The 15,815-nt window shown below is 35.2% G+C and overlaps 1 protein-coding gene across 1 annotated transcript; it reads right to left on the minus strand.

Annotated features, from left to right (window-relative positions):
• Window positions 1–5,580: 5,580 nt before the first annotated feature.
• On the minus strand, window positions 5,581–6,210 carry LOC149178724 (uncharacterized). Its single transcript, XM_089422214.1, has one exon. It carries the CDS (start codon window positions 6,208–6,210, stop codon window positions 5,581–5,583), a length of 630 nt encoding a protein of 209 aa, XP_089278340.1.
• Between the last annotated feature and the right edge of the window lie 9,605 nt (window positions 6,211–15,815).

Genomic DNA, 15,815 nt, shown 5'->3' on the forward strand with positions numbered 1-15,815 from the left:
TCACCAAGACTTGTGAGATGGTCGAAACCTTATCTCTGTGGTACCCATCCAAGAACCACATAGATAACCTCATCCTGCACCATGGACAGACTTATGAAATATCTTACTGTGGCATACGAAACCCTTTCTGTAACTGCCCTCTCTTCTTGTGACATCCGAAATTTTCCTGTGACAACCTTATGAAAACTTCAGATGAATGTGAGTTCTATCTTTTCTGTGGTGACCCTAGCTGCATATATATAGTGGTTAGTCATGCATAAAAGCGGACATGAGAGAGGGAATCGTTGTGCCTCCTTTTATGAGCCGACATGACTTCTTTTTATCTTGTTTGGAGGCCGACTTCTTCAAGAGGGATTGTTCTTGCCTTTGGAGGGCTTTACGACATTTCTATTGACTCTTATACATTGAACATAGGCTCAAGAAGAGCTTCTTCATATGACATTGACTCTTTGAATCAATAATAAATCCTAAGGATCTCAATGGGAGCCACTAAAAAATAAACATCTTGCTCATGAAACCCATGTAGCAAGGCATACAAACATAATTTTATTTCTTCTATTTCATCATTTACAAAGATCATGTCATTATGAAGACCGAACCTAATTACACTTTCTTCAACATGTTCCAGACAATATTTTTTTTCCAATAAATTTGTATATAATTCAAAATAAATATATTAATTTAATTGAATAAGCATTATGATTTACAATGAGATAAATGATTATTTTAATTATTTTTTAAATTTTATTATATTATTATCAAATTAATTTATAAAATGATAATCTTTGAATTAATTATAATTTTCAAAATAAAAAATCATATTTAAAAAAAATAATAATATTAAAATTAATACCATAAAAGTTTACATTCATATTTAATCATAGAAGTAAACTTATCATCCTAAATTAAGAGATTAACCCAATTAACTATCACCTTGAATTGGCCATAAAATTTTGCATTAATTATAAAATTATCAAAGATATAAAAATAATCCTTTTGATTTTTACTATAAAAAAAAATACATTGCAAATAAAGTTGTATTGTGATATTCATACATAAGTCGTGATGGAGATGGAAAGTGCCAAGGTGAAGTTAACTTTAGTCTTTAAAATTTGCATTAGATTTAACATCATTTCTCCCATTCTGTAATTCTTAAAAGTAAAAATATTGTAGGTGTTAATACATGGTCATATTAATGTGAAACAAGAGCATGACATATGTGTCATGTTTCTTTGTGCATGACTTGCCCCTGTGTCGACGTATTTAGACACCGACCCATTACATGTCATTAAATATGTTGCTACTCTTCTTCGTTACATTCTATTGCGACTCTTAGTATTGTCGTAGTCTGCCTGTTATACGTTTTTTCATAGCCTTCCTGGACCTTATATTCCGAGGTGAGGTATTTGCAGAAAGAGTTGCACATCATTACAAACAATTTCAACATTGTCTTGGTAATCCATTCTTTTCTATTTTCTGTAGTTTATGTTGAGTTATGATATGATTCACACTTCTCCTGCTGCTACTGGGCATGTAGTTTTGACCTAATTCCATTAATTTGTTGACATAACAAATGTGCTTGCCCTAGATATTTGTGGACGATAACAATTTTATATTTTTCTTCAAATTGTAAACAAAAAGCTTCGAAGTCACCCCAAGAACTGATATTGATTCCAACATATAGGAAACGTGCATTTTGTGTGATGAAGTGGTTCATTTTGCTTGCTTTGCTGTAGCTTCTGCCATGCGTGACACTAGGGTGAATTCTTCTCTAGAGATCCTCAACGAGAATCGATCAAAGGGCAGTCTTGGTTTCCGATGGAGTTCAAGGGTCGACTTCATGGGGATTTATAATGAATCCCAATTCAAAGATAGACCTACACCGTTTTTTCTCTTTGGGTAGTTGCGATGAGACTTACAGTTTCAAGCCTTGCACTACAACTGTAGTGGGAAATTTGTTTTTGCTGGCAACTTATGTATACCTGATATTCAAATTTGCTACCTTTATTACATATGGTTGCGAGCTTCTGTTCGTTGTGATGGGGCCCGATATAATTGGCAGGTTGTTTTTACCTATCCTCAGAGCTTTCCCCAACGTCGTGCTAACCATTGGTAAAAATATTCCCTTTTGTTTTTGTTGTGATTTATAGTTCAATTTAGGTTATAGTTCAATTGTTGGACGATAGTACCTCATCACTAGTACCTTGTTATCAGCCCAGGACCACATGGTGATGCTATGCGGCCCTTGTACTTTTGCCTTTATTTATCAAGGCAATGAGTAATAAGATGTTCAAGGTTTACTATTCAAGGCAATGAGTAATAATAAGAATATTTAAGATGAAGATAAATAAATTAAATTATTGTAAAAAAAAAATAAAAAAATCCGCAATGTTGAACTATAAAAAGTTCTATTTTTTTTAGATCAAACCCAAACTAACATGAATTTGATAAAAAAAACTAATAAATTATCTACTCTCTAGGGATAATAAAAGAGGTAAAACGACCCATTTTTAAACCTAATAGATAATAAAAGAGGTAAAACGACCCATTTTTAAACCTATCCATTGTAATATTGTTGAACTATTTAGCATATAATAATATGCTCGTCTAAACTTATGGAACATGGCAATACACGTTATGTGTACAATGGCAAAGTAAATTGCGTAGGTCTATGTTTGCATGTGATGGTACATGAGTGGCCACAATTCTCTTGCTTGTACCTACGTCATAGCTTCATGTCTAAATCCTAAGCTCTTTATGACATTATTAACTATTAAAATATAAACCTACCTCAACAATGCCACGTATGACAACCATGCACTACTTAGCAACATGCTAATTAATTAAATGAGCAATAGGATGACAACTTATGGAAGACCTGCAATCTAAACATGCCACGTATGGTACACATGCACTGATTCTTCATTGTTGGGATATCGACCTTCCACAACTATCTCAGTCAGCCACTGCCATTATAGGAAGAGAATACAATACAAAGAGATAAATTGGATAGAATCGATCTCTTTGCCTGTGATCAAAGAAAATGTTAAAGCCCAACTGCAGCCTATGTTTTGGCCTGGAAAGGTGAGGACTTCCTATACTCTCCAATCCCATATAATTTGTTTTTAAATGTTTCCAGTAGCATGGGAACAATAATTAATATCGTCTTTTAACATTTGTAGTTAAATGAGAATGATATTTTTCTTCTGCTCTTTCAAACGGTACAATAGCATATAATTGATAATTCATTTGTTTTTAATTTTTAGACCTACCATGGGAACGAAAATTCATTTCTTTTAAATTCTTAAATGTTGTAGTAGCATGGGAACACAATTCATTTTGGGTGTTAAAATAATTGTTTGGTTCAACAACATGCTTCTATCTATATATATAATATAAGTAACACATTGCTATAATATTATCTAGCTACAATTCTATAAGTGCTAATGATTTTAGTGTCGTTGGTTGCTTGTAAAATGAATGGTCACTTTACATCAAACAAAGAGAGAAATAAAATTGGGTAAAAAATACTATAGGAAAGAAAAGATGTTTGTCTTTTGTTGGGTAGATGAAGAGTAGAAAGTACCCTTAGTGATTGATATTCCACCAATGAATTTTAGCTGCAATAAAGGCCTTTACAGTAGCCTCAACCTCAACAAGGCAATGTATAAAGTTGGCCAGAAAGTGATGGCAATGGCCGAAATGAGGCCGTGAATTTTTTCGGTGACAATTAATGGCGTTTAACCCTGGGTGAGAGTGAGTGCGAGATCAAATTTCAGGTCTCCAATTCTTTGATTGATTGATTGACACTATTACTGGTATGTTTTTTTTTAACTAAAACGGTTATGATTTTTATTTATTTGAAAAATCTTGGGTCTTTGCCCAAGCGGCTCCTATTACATTGCAGATTTCTAACTGTTGCTGATTATGATCTACTTGATTTTCAGGGCATTTGTACAATGCTTTCATTGTTTACAATTAGCAGTCCTTTCATCAGAGAGCTGCCTTTGTTTTCCATCTGATCAGCTTCATTGTTTGACTTTCTAAGAATATGATAAAACTTACATGTGTCAAAGTCTAGGAGAACTCTCTTCAATCTGTCCAGTATTTTGTTGAGGCTGGCATTGCTAAATAGATTTCCCAGCTTTAGGATTTTTATTATTAACTCCGAATCACCGAAAACTTGGAGGTCTTTGACACCTTTGTCTCTTGCAATATGGCAAGCTTTGAGAAGCCCAAGAATCTCTGCTTGATTGTTAGATTTCTGGCCTAATCCCCAGCTGAAACAGTCTTTTGAAGCCCCATCCGAAGAGTAGATGACCCCCCCAGCACCAGCGGCTCCGGGATTACCTTTAGACGCTCCATCGAAGAAAATTGTGGTTAAGTTTTGTGACCGCCACCATGATTGGAATTTGTCATCTTCATCTCTTATGCGCCATTCCTGATTTGCCTTCTGTGGAGAGAGGAGCTGCTTATGCGGGCAGGGCTCTAACGGGCCTAGCCATCTTTTTTCTTCAGGCAGTAGCAATGGGTCTTCTTTGAAATACTGCTGTTGGGCTGCTTCCAGGAGAAAGGATTTAGCTTTTGCTGCAACTTGCAATGGAGAGTGCCTCATCTCTCTGAAAATCTGTTGATTTCGAGCTAGCCAAAGCTGCCAACAAACATATTTTGGGATAGCTGTCCAAATTTTACTCCAGAATGATTTGGAAGGGATGCACTGGGGATAGAATCGACTCCAAGTGGCGTAGAGATCTGCAACAGAGATTTGTGAAGGCAGTATAATCTGAAATTCATGTAAAATAATTCCCCATACCTCTTTTGCAAAATTGCACTCCAAGAAAAGGTGCTGGGTTGTTTCGAAGTTGCTGTTGCATAACACACATCTGTGCGGCCCTGCTATATTCCTTTTTTCCAGGTTATCACCAATTAGGAGTTTATTATGAGCCAGGGTCCAGAAGAAGAAATTCACTTTTGGTAGGGCTAGGGGTCCCAGACATTCTTCCAAAAAGCCGGAGTTTGTCTGCTATTTCTTGAGGCCTACAATGCTCTATATCCTGCTGCTGTGGTGTAGACTCCGGACTGACCCCATCCCCATTTGTCTTTCATGGATCTGTTGACAGGCACTGCTTCCTCCAGCAGATCTTCAAGCAAGGTTTGTTGGTAGGATAACCACATTGGCACTCCATGAAAATCCCATCCTACCCAATCTCCATGATGATCCCAATTTGACAGATCATATATGGTGTTGACTCCTACTTGCTTCAGCCAATCCCTGAGATCAGCTATGTCCTCATTATTCTTCAGAGGTTCTTTCCCCATAATATTGTCAAGCCACAGATGGGTGCATTTGTCGTTGCCGGGGATCCTATAAACCTGTTTGTTGAAGAACTTGCTGCCTTTGCAGCAAAGTTTCCACACCTGCATGCTGTTGACTGTATTTGCGTTCTGAATATTACTGAGGGATTTTTTGGGTCTGTACTTAGTGCGCAGTAATACACTAACCGGATGGGAGGGCTCATGGATTAGCTTCCACAAGATCTTTCCTTCCAGCGCTAAATTCACAAGAGCTGGATCTATGATTTACAACCCTCCTTCTGCCTTGGATTTTTTCACCACGTCCCAGTTCACTAGATGTATTTTGTTTTTGTTTCCCTTTCCTCCCTGCCACAAGAAGTCTCTAATCATTTTGGATATTTGCTCCGCCACATTTCTTAGTGCTAGGAGAAACGCTGCCTGATAGATTGGAAGCGCTGAAAGCAGGGCTTTTATTAAAATTACTTTGCCTCCCTTCGTCAGCCAATAGCCTCCCCACGCTGCAATTTTTGTTTTGATTTTCGAGATTATTTCACTCCAAAGCATTCTTTTATTGGCTCCTGATATAATGGGAAGGCCCAGATACTTGAATCTATCCCAGGTTGCTTGTCCTTTGAATCCGAGGAGAGTGGTTATACTGGAGAGCTCCCTCTGTTCTATATTCCAGCTGTAAACTTCGCTTTTGTTCTCATTTATTAATGCCCCTGAGGCTCTGCAATAACTTTTGAGAACTGCGTTTATGGCTTTGGCAATTCTGATGGAGGCTCTACCAAGGAGAAGGGAATCATCAGCGAATAGAGCGTGATTCAGGGCTTCAGCTCCATGGGAAGGCTTGAGACCCGGGATATTGCCGCTTAGTCTTTCTGCAGTGAGTTTACGACTGAGGGAATCTGCCATTATGATGTACAGGAATGGGGAGAGAGGGCATCCCTGCCTGATGCCTCTCTGGCTTTGGAAGAAATTTGTGGGGCGACCGTTGACTAAAGGGGCAATCCATGGTTTGTCAATGCAAGCTTTGATGAGATTTACGAATTGGGTCGAAAAGCCAAATGAGAGCAGGACATTGCAGAGGAAAGAGCGATCCACTCTGTCGAAGGCATTTGCCATGTCTAATTTAATCAACATGCCTTTTTCATTCCGCTGCTTGCTAGAGTGAATGATCTCCTGTACCTGGATTACATTATCTAGAATATGCCTGCCTTCCACGAAACCGCCTTGAGGAGGGGAGATCAGTCTTTTTAACAGCGGCTTGATCCGGTTTGCTAGCAGTTTAGCCAAAATTTTATATGAAGTGTTACACAACGAAATGGGCCTGAATCTTGCGAATGTCTCCGGATTGGTGTCTTTGGGGATTAGAGCGAGGTAAGTGGAGTTGGTTCCTCCGCCTATCTTGGATTTTTTCATGAACCAGCCTATCATTTTGCAGAGATCAACTTTGATAATATGCCAACAAGACTTGTAGAAATGGATTGTAAATCCATCAGGCCCGGGAGCCTTATCTGCGTCCATGGACCAGATAACGTTTATGATTTCCTCCTCCGTGGTTGGCCTGCAGAGAGCTACGTTTTCTTCAGGGCTAATAAGAGAAGGGATGTTGGCGATGAAATCAGCGGCTTCCTCATTATTTCTGTGAGTTTCTTCTCTGTAAAGATTCCTAAAGTGGGTTTCAGCGGCAGCTTTGACTTGATTAAAACCTTTGCAAACAGTGCCCTCTGATGTTTTGATTTCTGCTATGTGGTTCCTTGTCAATCTCGCTCTATATTGTCGGTGGAAGAAGGAGGTGTTTCGGTCTCCAGCCTTCAACCACAAACTTCTAGATTTTAGTCACTAGTATTCTTCTTCCTTTCTGAAAGTTTGGTGAGCAGAACGTTGGGCTTTTGTTTCTTTTTCCAGCAACTCTATTGTGATGTCTTTGTTTTCCATCTCTGTTTGCAGAGTCTGCAATGCATGAACTGACTCCTTTCTTTGCTCAGTAGGAGAGGGGCCTGGTCTCTTTATCCAGTTCTTCAGAGCCTGCTTAGTTGCTTTCAATTTTTGCTCCCAGACATAGCTTGGGGATCCCGTGAAAGTTTTGGCCCAAGCTGCCTTCACTGTCTCTATATAACCTTCCTTCTCGATCCATAGAGGGCTGAACCGGAATGGAATAGGCCCCAGATCTTCTTCATCTTCCAAGAGAAGCTGAATAGGCTTATGATCAGAAGCAAGTTTAGGCAGGATTTTAGTGATGATTATCTTTTTGTTCATCATTATGGAGCTTTGTACCATGAATCTGTCTAACCGTGCTGAGATGTGATCTGATCCCACTCTGTTATTGGACCAGGTATAAATGCCTCTGATAGGATTGAAGTCCAGCAAATCCCAGCGCTGAAAGAGTTCCTCCACCTCGTCTAGCATGGGATCTCTATTGCTTATCCCCCCCTCTTTTCTTTTGCTTTCATAATGATGTTGAGATCCCCTGCTATGATGATATTGCTGGGGGATGACTGCTCTAAGAAGGCTGAAAGGGAGTTCTAGCATTCTCGCTTTTCATAATAAGAAACTGGGACATAAAGATTGAAAAGGGAAATAGACAACTTACTTGCTTTGTGCATCAATTCCGTGTGGATCCAGTGTTGTGTTTCCTTATGATTTTTCAGATGAAAAAGGTCATCGTTCCAGAGAGTTGCCAGCCCTCTAGAAGTTCCCCTTGAGCTGACAGCTTTGCCTGCTCTTTTATTCCACTTTGAGCTGCTGATCTCTAGAAGGGCTTGGCCTTCTATTTTGGTCTCTTGGAGCATGAGGATATCTGAGGGCTCTGCTTTCATAAGATCCTTGACTGCTTCTATTTTGGAGGGGTTCCCCAGTCCTCTACAGTTCCAAGAGACGAGATTCATTATTTACTTGAGGGAGTATTGAGGCCTCCCTTGGAAGGCCTTGGTATGATATTTCGCCCAATAGACATTTCTATCGTTGCTTGGCTCCTTGTGTTTTGATTCTTTCTGCCTCCTACATCTTTTCTTTGCAGGATTTCCTTCCAGCTTTTTTCGTTTGTCGCTCATAGGTTTCATCCTCTGAGGAACTAGAGCTTTCAACTGGTTTTTTCCTTGCTATCTCTGCATATGAGGGATTGGAGGGACTGCCTTGGATGGCCTTGGTCTGGATTGCTTCCCCTTCCTCCTTGTTTGAAGGTGGAATGTCCGCCTGTTCTACATTCTCCTGGGGTAGGGTAACTTGATTGTTCTGAGCACTTTCTGTCCCTTTTGGATTTACTTCCGTTTCCTGGTTGGCTTTGGTGCTGCTAGGGCCTCCGTCCATGTTGCCTTTGCCTGTGCCTTTTTTTGAGGTTGCATTCTTCTGGACTAGGGTCCATTGTTCCCCATTCTGTTTGTCTGCTTGCTCCTCTGCTCTCTTTTTACAGTTCTTTGCAAAGTGGCCATGGTCGTGGCAATGTCTGCATTTAAAGGGTAACTGTTCATAGTCCAACTCCTGGACATGCGTCCACCCAGCTACAGTGAGTTTGATAGCTTCCGGTAACCCCTCCTCTAGGTCCACTTCTACGCAGATACGGGCGCATGAATACTGGTCTTTTCTCGCTGCCTGATCTATGTATTTTCCCAGTGCGTTACCTATGATCTGTAGGGATTTTTGGTTCCAGCAGTGAAGAGGCAAATGTGGGAGCCTAACCCAGACCGGGACAGCAGAGGGGATGTCCTGGGTGGGATCGAAATCAGGGGACCATTTGTTCAGGTAAAGACCCTGGGGCCCCATGAAATACGGTCCATTTCTAAAGATTAAACCTCTGTCATCTGGGTTTTCAAAGACAAACACAAAGAAACCCTTGCCTACAAAATAACTTTTAACTCCTTCTTTGATCAGGGGCTTCCAGTTCCTTTGGGTCCATTCATCCACCGACTTGGGAGATGGCCAGAGGCCAGTGAACTGACCTATAAGGCCTCTCTCCGCAAGGTTCAACGCAGCTTTACAAGTTTCTTCTTCTGGTAGGGCTACCGATGGAATCGTATCCAGCTTTTTTACGAACTTCTGTTGTGAAGCTGAGGGTGGGCGCTTTGGGCCAGCAGCTATCATTGTTCTGAAGGCTAACACCTCCGGAGGCGGCGAAGGAGGGGGATCAGGGTCCCCGCTGGCCTCCATTGATGAGGCTGGGCAGACTGAGGGGCGCAGAGGCCTGGAACGAGCTAGAGCCGTCGGCTGTTGTAGAGAAGGAGCGCGCGTGGTCGAAAAAAACTAATAGCAAAGATTTTGACCAATTCTACACTATTACTGGTATGTTAGTAACACCACACTACATCAATTAAACTGACACCACACTACATTAATTAAACAAAACCATTGCACAATAAGACTACACTCAATCAAATGATTGAAAAATAAAATAAAAATATTAAAAAAAATAAAATTAATTATTTATAATGTTAACTTTATACAATGCCATTTAATTTTTGGTCAAATAACAAACTAATTCATGGTCAAAAAGCTCATGGAATAAGTTATGTGCTTCCCTAAGATAAAGATAATAAAAAAAAATTATGCTACAAAGTTACTCATTCCATCATTCCATCTCTTGTTTTTAATATTTAAAGTGATAAAGGAATTTAAATTTGTTTTATTATTATTTTATAAATATAATAGAGTAGTTATATATTTAAAAAAATATTTGTATTTATTTTATTTTATTAATAATATTTTGAGCAAATTTTAGATTTTATTTTATGAATAAATTATTATTATATAATTTATAAAAGTAAATGAAAATATGTTTTAATATGCCATTTGAATTTAAATCTAAAGAGAAACGCCATTTCCTTACCATCACTTTAATTACATTTAATTAGTAAACACCATTTATATATATATATTTATTGATAAATATAAATATAAAATTTAAAAAAATTATAATTTTTTTATAAAATAACTAATTTATTTATTTTTACTTTTTATTTTCCCTTTTTTAAGAACTTTTCATAACACAATTCAAACTATAAATTTAATCAATCTCTAACATCTAAGCTTAATAAGGAAATACACAATCTTGCAATGAGTGGCTCAAACATCCCCTCAAAATTGTATTGTATTGAATGCTCCTTTTTCTTTTGTATTTTGCTATGTAACACAATTAATGTATACTACATTATTATTTTGTTTTACTGTTTAATTTTCCATGTAATTAGTATAAGTTGATTGACACAATTAAATTAAAGAAATCGGTGTGTGTGTGAGAGATATTGCACTTTTCCATTATTGAAATTGTATTTTTAAATGTATAAATAAATTCAAGGTCTTGAATTTTTTTTATTACATTAAGAATGTACAATTTTAATCATTAGTATTTACATTTCTAACAATTTTTTTAAAATTTTAATTAAATTTTAACAAAATTAATCAAAATATTATAACAAAAAATATTAGATTTTTTTTTTTGGATTAGAGGAATCAACAATTGACTCAAACTTGTATTCATGTGATACTAAGTCAATTTTGACCACTACCACTATAACCTATAATTATAACTCCTACCACTATAGGCTGTAATTATAACTCCCCGATCCTCTAAAATAATAATATCAATTTGACAATCAAAAAAATTGAACATAAAACTTTTATCACTCTCATAACTTTACATATCATAAACCTACCAAATAAACTACTAAAAAACAAATTATAACTTACAAATAAACCACGCAAAAACAAATTATAACTTACCTGCCATTCAAATTAAAAATGTAAACCTCGCTAATCTAGCATCTACATATAATGCTCAAATGCTAGATTGCTCTTAGAGCATTAATTTCGGGACACCGTCCCAAAAATTCAGTAGGTAAAGGAAATGAAAAACGTCGCATTCTTGTCGGAATGAAAAATGCGACTAATGGTTTAGTTATGTTTGGTACACTTAGTTGTATATTTTTTTGATATGACCACTGAAAGCGTCGCATTTTCAATTAGTTTATGTCAAAGAAAGCGTCACATTTTCAATTAGTTTTTGTCGTATGTGAATTTTTTTTATTATACTTGTACATATTGGTATGATATAATGTATTTAGTTTTTTATTGAGTTGTTATTAGTTTTTCTTTGACTAAAAAAATTTAAAATCTATCTAAAGTTTAACATTATGAAATTAAATTTATTATTTTTAAATAAAATTTATTTCTATTTATTTCAAATATGATTGGTTGAAATGTCCCCCCTCTTATTATGTAATCATGTCAAGAATTGACTTTTGTGTACTCTATTATTAATTGCTATGTACTATATCACTAATTACTATGTACAATAAATATAAATAATTGGAAAAATAACATTATATATTAATTACCATGTACTATAAACACAAATGGTTTGTAATTAAATTCAAAAATTCCATTTTCTCATTGGTTTAAAGTATTGAATAGAGAATTTTTATGGCTTTTATTTTTTAATTTACAATTTGTGTTTTTTAAATATAAGCTTGAAAAAAATATGTAAAAATAACGTGTACAATTTGTACAACTCTTATTGTATCAATCTATACTCTAATGACATGACATGTGTACTATAATATGAGCATTATATAAAAAAATTGCCATCATTTAACATTAAATAAATAATTATTAACTTGTTATCATTCTCTTCAATGTCAATTATATATATATATATATATATATATATATATATATATAATATATATATAACTTTTATCTACCAAAAAACTGTAACCTTTATCTACAAAAAAAAATGTTTAATTATATTAAAAAATTAATAAAAAAAAAGTTAAACAAATATTCATATAACTCATTTTACAATTTTATTATTGTTTGGAGTACATACAACACATCATGACATTAAAATATTTTATTAAACTAGGTGGAAAGGAACGTTAGCTATGCGGCCTTGTTTTATTTTTATTTATGTTTGATAAATATATTGTTTAACATTCATGAATGGTAGTTGAAGGAAAATGTTAGAGATGTGGAAATTGTATAAGAATTTGACTTTGGATATGGTAGTGAATGTTAAGTATTGATAGTCTATGTTGTTAATGTTTATTGTTGTTTTTTTTGGTGTCAAGTTTTGTGATTTATATATTATTAAATTTCATATCGTTTGAAGAGATAATTGTTTATAAGACCTACTTGTTATGAGGGGGACTAGGATGTAGTTTGGATTGACAATATGACATGGTGGATCTTTGCAGTGGATGAAGTCAACAACAATAAATGATAGCAAAATTGGGGTTTAGAATTTGCCATATCGAGAATGGTAATAACTTTTCCAGATACCATGTTAACAAGATCTACTTTGAACCACAACTCACTAGTCAAGGTTGTTGAAAAATGTAACTAGTGTTGGTCTTCATAATGTAATAAAATGTAATTTTTATCATTGACATAATTTTTTATTATTATTTATTTTTGGTCAAAGCACGTTCTTCATGATTATAAGTGTTAAAAAGAAATTATTTTGAGTCATAAAAAATGTATTTGATTCATGTCCCATTTGGACATTTGTAAGAAGAATAATTTTAAATTTTTATTGAGTCAAAGTCCACCAAAATGTATAAATCAGCCTGGGCCTCCAAGAGCCACCTATTCGACCCTCCTGGATAGCTATATATAAGAGACCATTCGAATCATTTGGAGATCATTCAATCTCACACAAGAAGTACATATGAAGCATGCAAATGAGGACAAAATGCAGAAGTCAAAGGACAGAGAATTGAAGGGCAATAAGAGATCATTTTTCTTGACCGAATTTCATATTTGAAGGATAATTTTTTTTTATGCCTCCCTAGGCCCAAAATTTCAAGGGTCAAAATTACAGGGCTAAAATTTCAAGAGTTGACCAAATTTGGGATAGTTTGACCATATTTGACTTTGACTTTGGAGGTCATTTAGAGGAGGGTTGGACTTGGAGTTTTGGTGATAATTTTGAGTCTTGGTCTTGGATATTTTATTTTGATACGATTCTATAAGAGAAGGATTGTTGTTGGGTTTTCCCCCTTGTGGGGTTTTGCCTTGGCTTGGACTCTATTTTTTGGCGTCTTTTGTCTTTTGTGCACTATGATTTCTATTTTTTCGTTTTGAATGGTAATTTCTTGATGAATAATAAAGGTAAAATAAAATAACACTAAGATGAATTCACAAGTAATTATCATGTTAAGAAATTCTCCCTTGCATTAGAATTTCAACATTGTATCAGAGCTAAGGATGATTGAAAAAGAAAGGTATGTGGTATTGAAGGAAAGTTCTAGTTCCTATCCAAAATTTGTTCTGAAATACAAATCTGAATCTGCTGTCTAATATCAAGAAGGAAACAATAGTCTGAAATATGTAGTATCTGTCCAAAAGATATGGAAATTTCATACCAAGATCTATTCTTTGGGTGAAGTTTGAAGTAAAAGATACTTCAGGAGGCTTGTACCATTATTACCATCTAAAATTTGTCTCAAGATTGAATACATCAATGTTATTTTTCTACGGTTTAATTACTAGGTTGAGCCCCAGAGAAGTCTAGGCCAATACCTAGAAGAGAAAATTGAGATCTCTGTTGTGAAGATCAAATTACTTAGAACCTATAACATTCCCATAGACTTGGGCTTAATTAGTGATTCAATATAATCTGAAGTTCTCAATAGAAATATGTCTATATGAACAAGTTTTATGGTGAATCTCTATGATGCAAGCTACAAGGAGGTAACATATCCTCTGTAACATCCAAACTTCTGAAATATATTGTCCAAGACTAGTCTTTTGTGATATGCGAAAGCACTATGCCATGTGAAGACATTGTGAAATGTCTATGGAACTGTCAATTCACTGTGTTGTGTTAGAAGTTAAGGAGAAGTTACATTGAAGTTTTGATGACTGTTAATTTCAAAAGCACATGCGACAGTTCATGTGGACATAAGAAATATTTAGAGATCAATTACATTGCCTCTCCAAAATGGCACCTCTATGAAGATTCATAATTTCATCCAAGTTTCTTGGGATTTTGACATCTAAAGTATAGGAACATGGTATTTTGTATCCTAACTTAATGAAAAATTTAAGATATTTTTGATGAAAACAAGAAACCAATATAATACTTGTCTAGGATCCGAGCTATCCAAGCATCCAAATTTTCTAAAGTTTAAATAGCTTGATGATGCATCAAATTTCAAAGATTGGAAGAAGGGTTTTACATGTATGGTCTATACGAAGAACTCTCTAGCGAAGTTTGAATGATTGGCAACAAGTTTTCACTACAGTTATTTGAACTAATCAATAAAGAATAGAGCATGTACATGACAGATTTGAACTAGTGACAAATAAAAAATTCTATGGAAAGCATCCTAACCCCTATGGACAATTATCTCTAATTTACATATTTGTGTATCTTTGAGACAAGTAACAGTTGGATCTATTTCACTAAGACATCAAAAGCTTACTAAGGTTACATATTCCTATGACATACAAATTCACTGTGGTAACATTCTTCTAAGAGTCAGGCATTTATGATGACATTAAGAAAGACATCCAAAATTGTCAAATCCAAAAATTCTTCTCTATGGAAAAATGTGAATTCTGTGGCATTATATATGAGGCACTGTAATGATATGCAAGCTCCTAAGAAGTTTGTGACAATTATCTATGGATGAGATTGAAACAGTTAAAGACCAAAACTTTGTGGAAGAATTGTAATATGATACCCAAAGGTATGTAAAGTTCATATCTGTGGCATTGTATACAATCAATGAAAGAGATTGAAGCTATGTAAATCATCTCTGTAGTTAAAAGTTGAATATTGTGAGAGCTATGTGGAATAACTAAAATAATTTATCTAAAGGTTTATAAGGCTTATCTCTGATGTAAGTATGAGAAGCAACTATACCATTGAGATTTAGACATAAAAATGAGGTCCTATTACAGCATTGAAGCTGACCTATCTGATCCATTGAAGTCTGTAAGAATATTTGTTGGAGGAAAAAGATACATGTCAACTGAAGAAATGTCAAAGAACTGGATCTTTGCAAGGATGGAATGGTAAGTTTAAAATGAGGTATACATAATTTTTTGTTAATGTCAACTATAATGCCTATAATCCTAAGCTAACAATCTAGTGCTCTCTTGATAAATAATATTATATTATAAAAGAAGTCTTGCCAATAGATTCTCTAAGGTTTGAAGCTAACACATTTTTGTAGAATATGTAAAATTGAAGTATGACAAGTCATATTATAGTATCTAGGGTTTGTAAACCCTATAAAAGGTTGGAATTAGAAAACCCTAGGAATAAAAACCTAACTCATCATTTCCACTATAAAAGGAAAACCTAGCTCTCTAGAATGAAAAAAATGAAATCATGTTGATGTGTGAACTTGGTTAGTTAACAAGTCCAAGATTTATAGGGATTTTACCTTCTTCAAAAGATAAGTACTCTACATATTCTTGATTACTACTACTACTATTATCTTTGTGCTTTACCTTTTTGTTCTTTCATAATCTTCTAATAGGGGTTGCAAGGTAAGACAAGATCTATCTAAACT

The sequence above is a fragment of the Pinus tabuliformis genome, chromosome 4_1 (genome assembly GCF_031772625.1).
Source record: "Pinus tabuliformis cultivar Carrire ecotype Pingquan chromosome 4_1, CPIR1, whole genome shotgun sequence".
Classification (NCBI taxonomy): Eukaryota; Viridiplantae; Streptophyta; class Pinopsida; order Pinales; family Pinaceae; genus Pinus; species Pinus tabuliformis.

Coding starts and splice junctions, on each gene's coding strand:
- LOC149178724 (XM_089422214.1), bottom strand. CDS start 6,210: ATGGCAGATTCCCTCAGTCGTAAACTCACTGCAGAAAGACTAAGCGGC.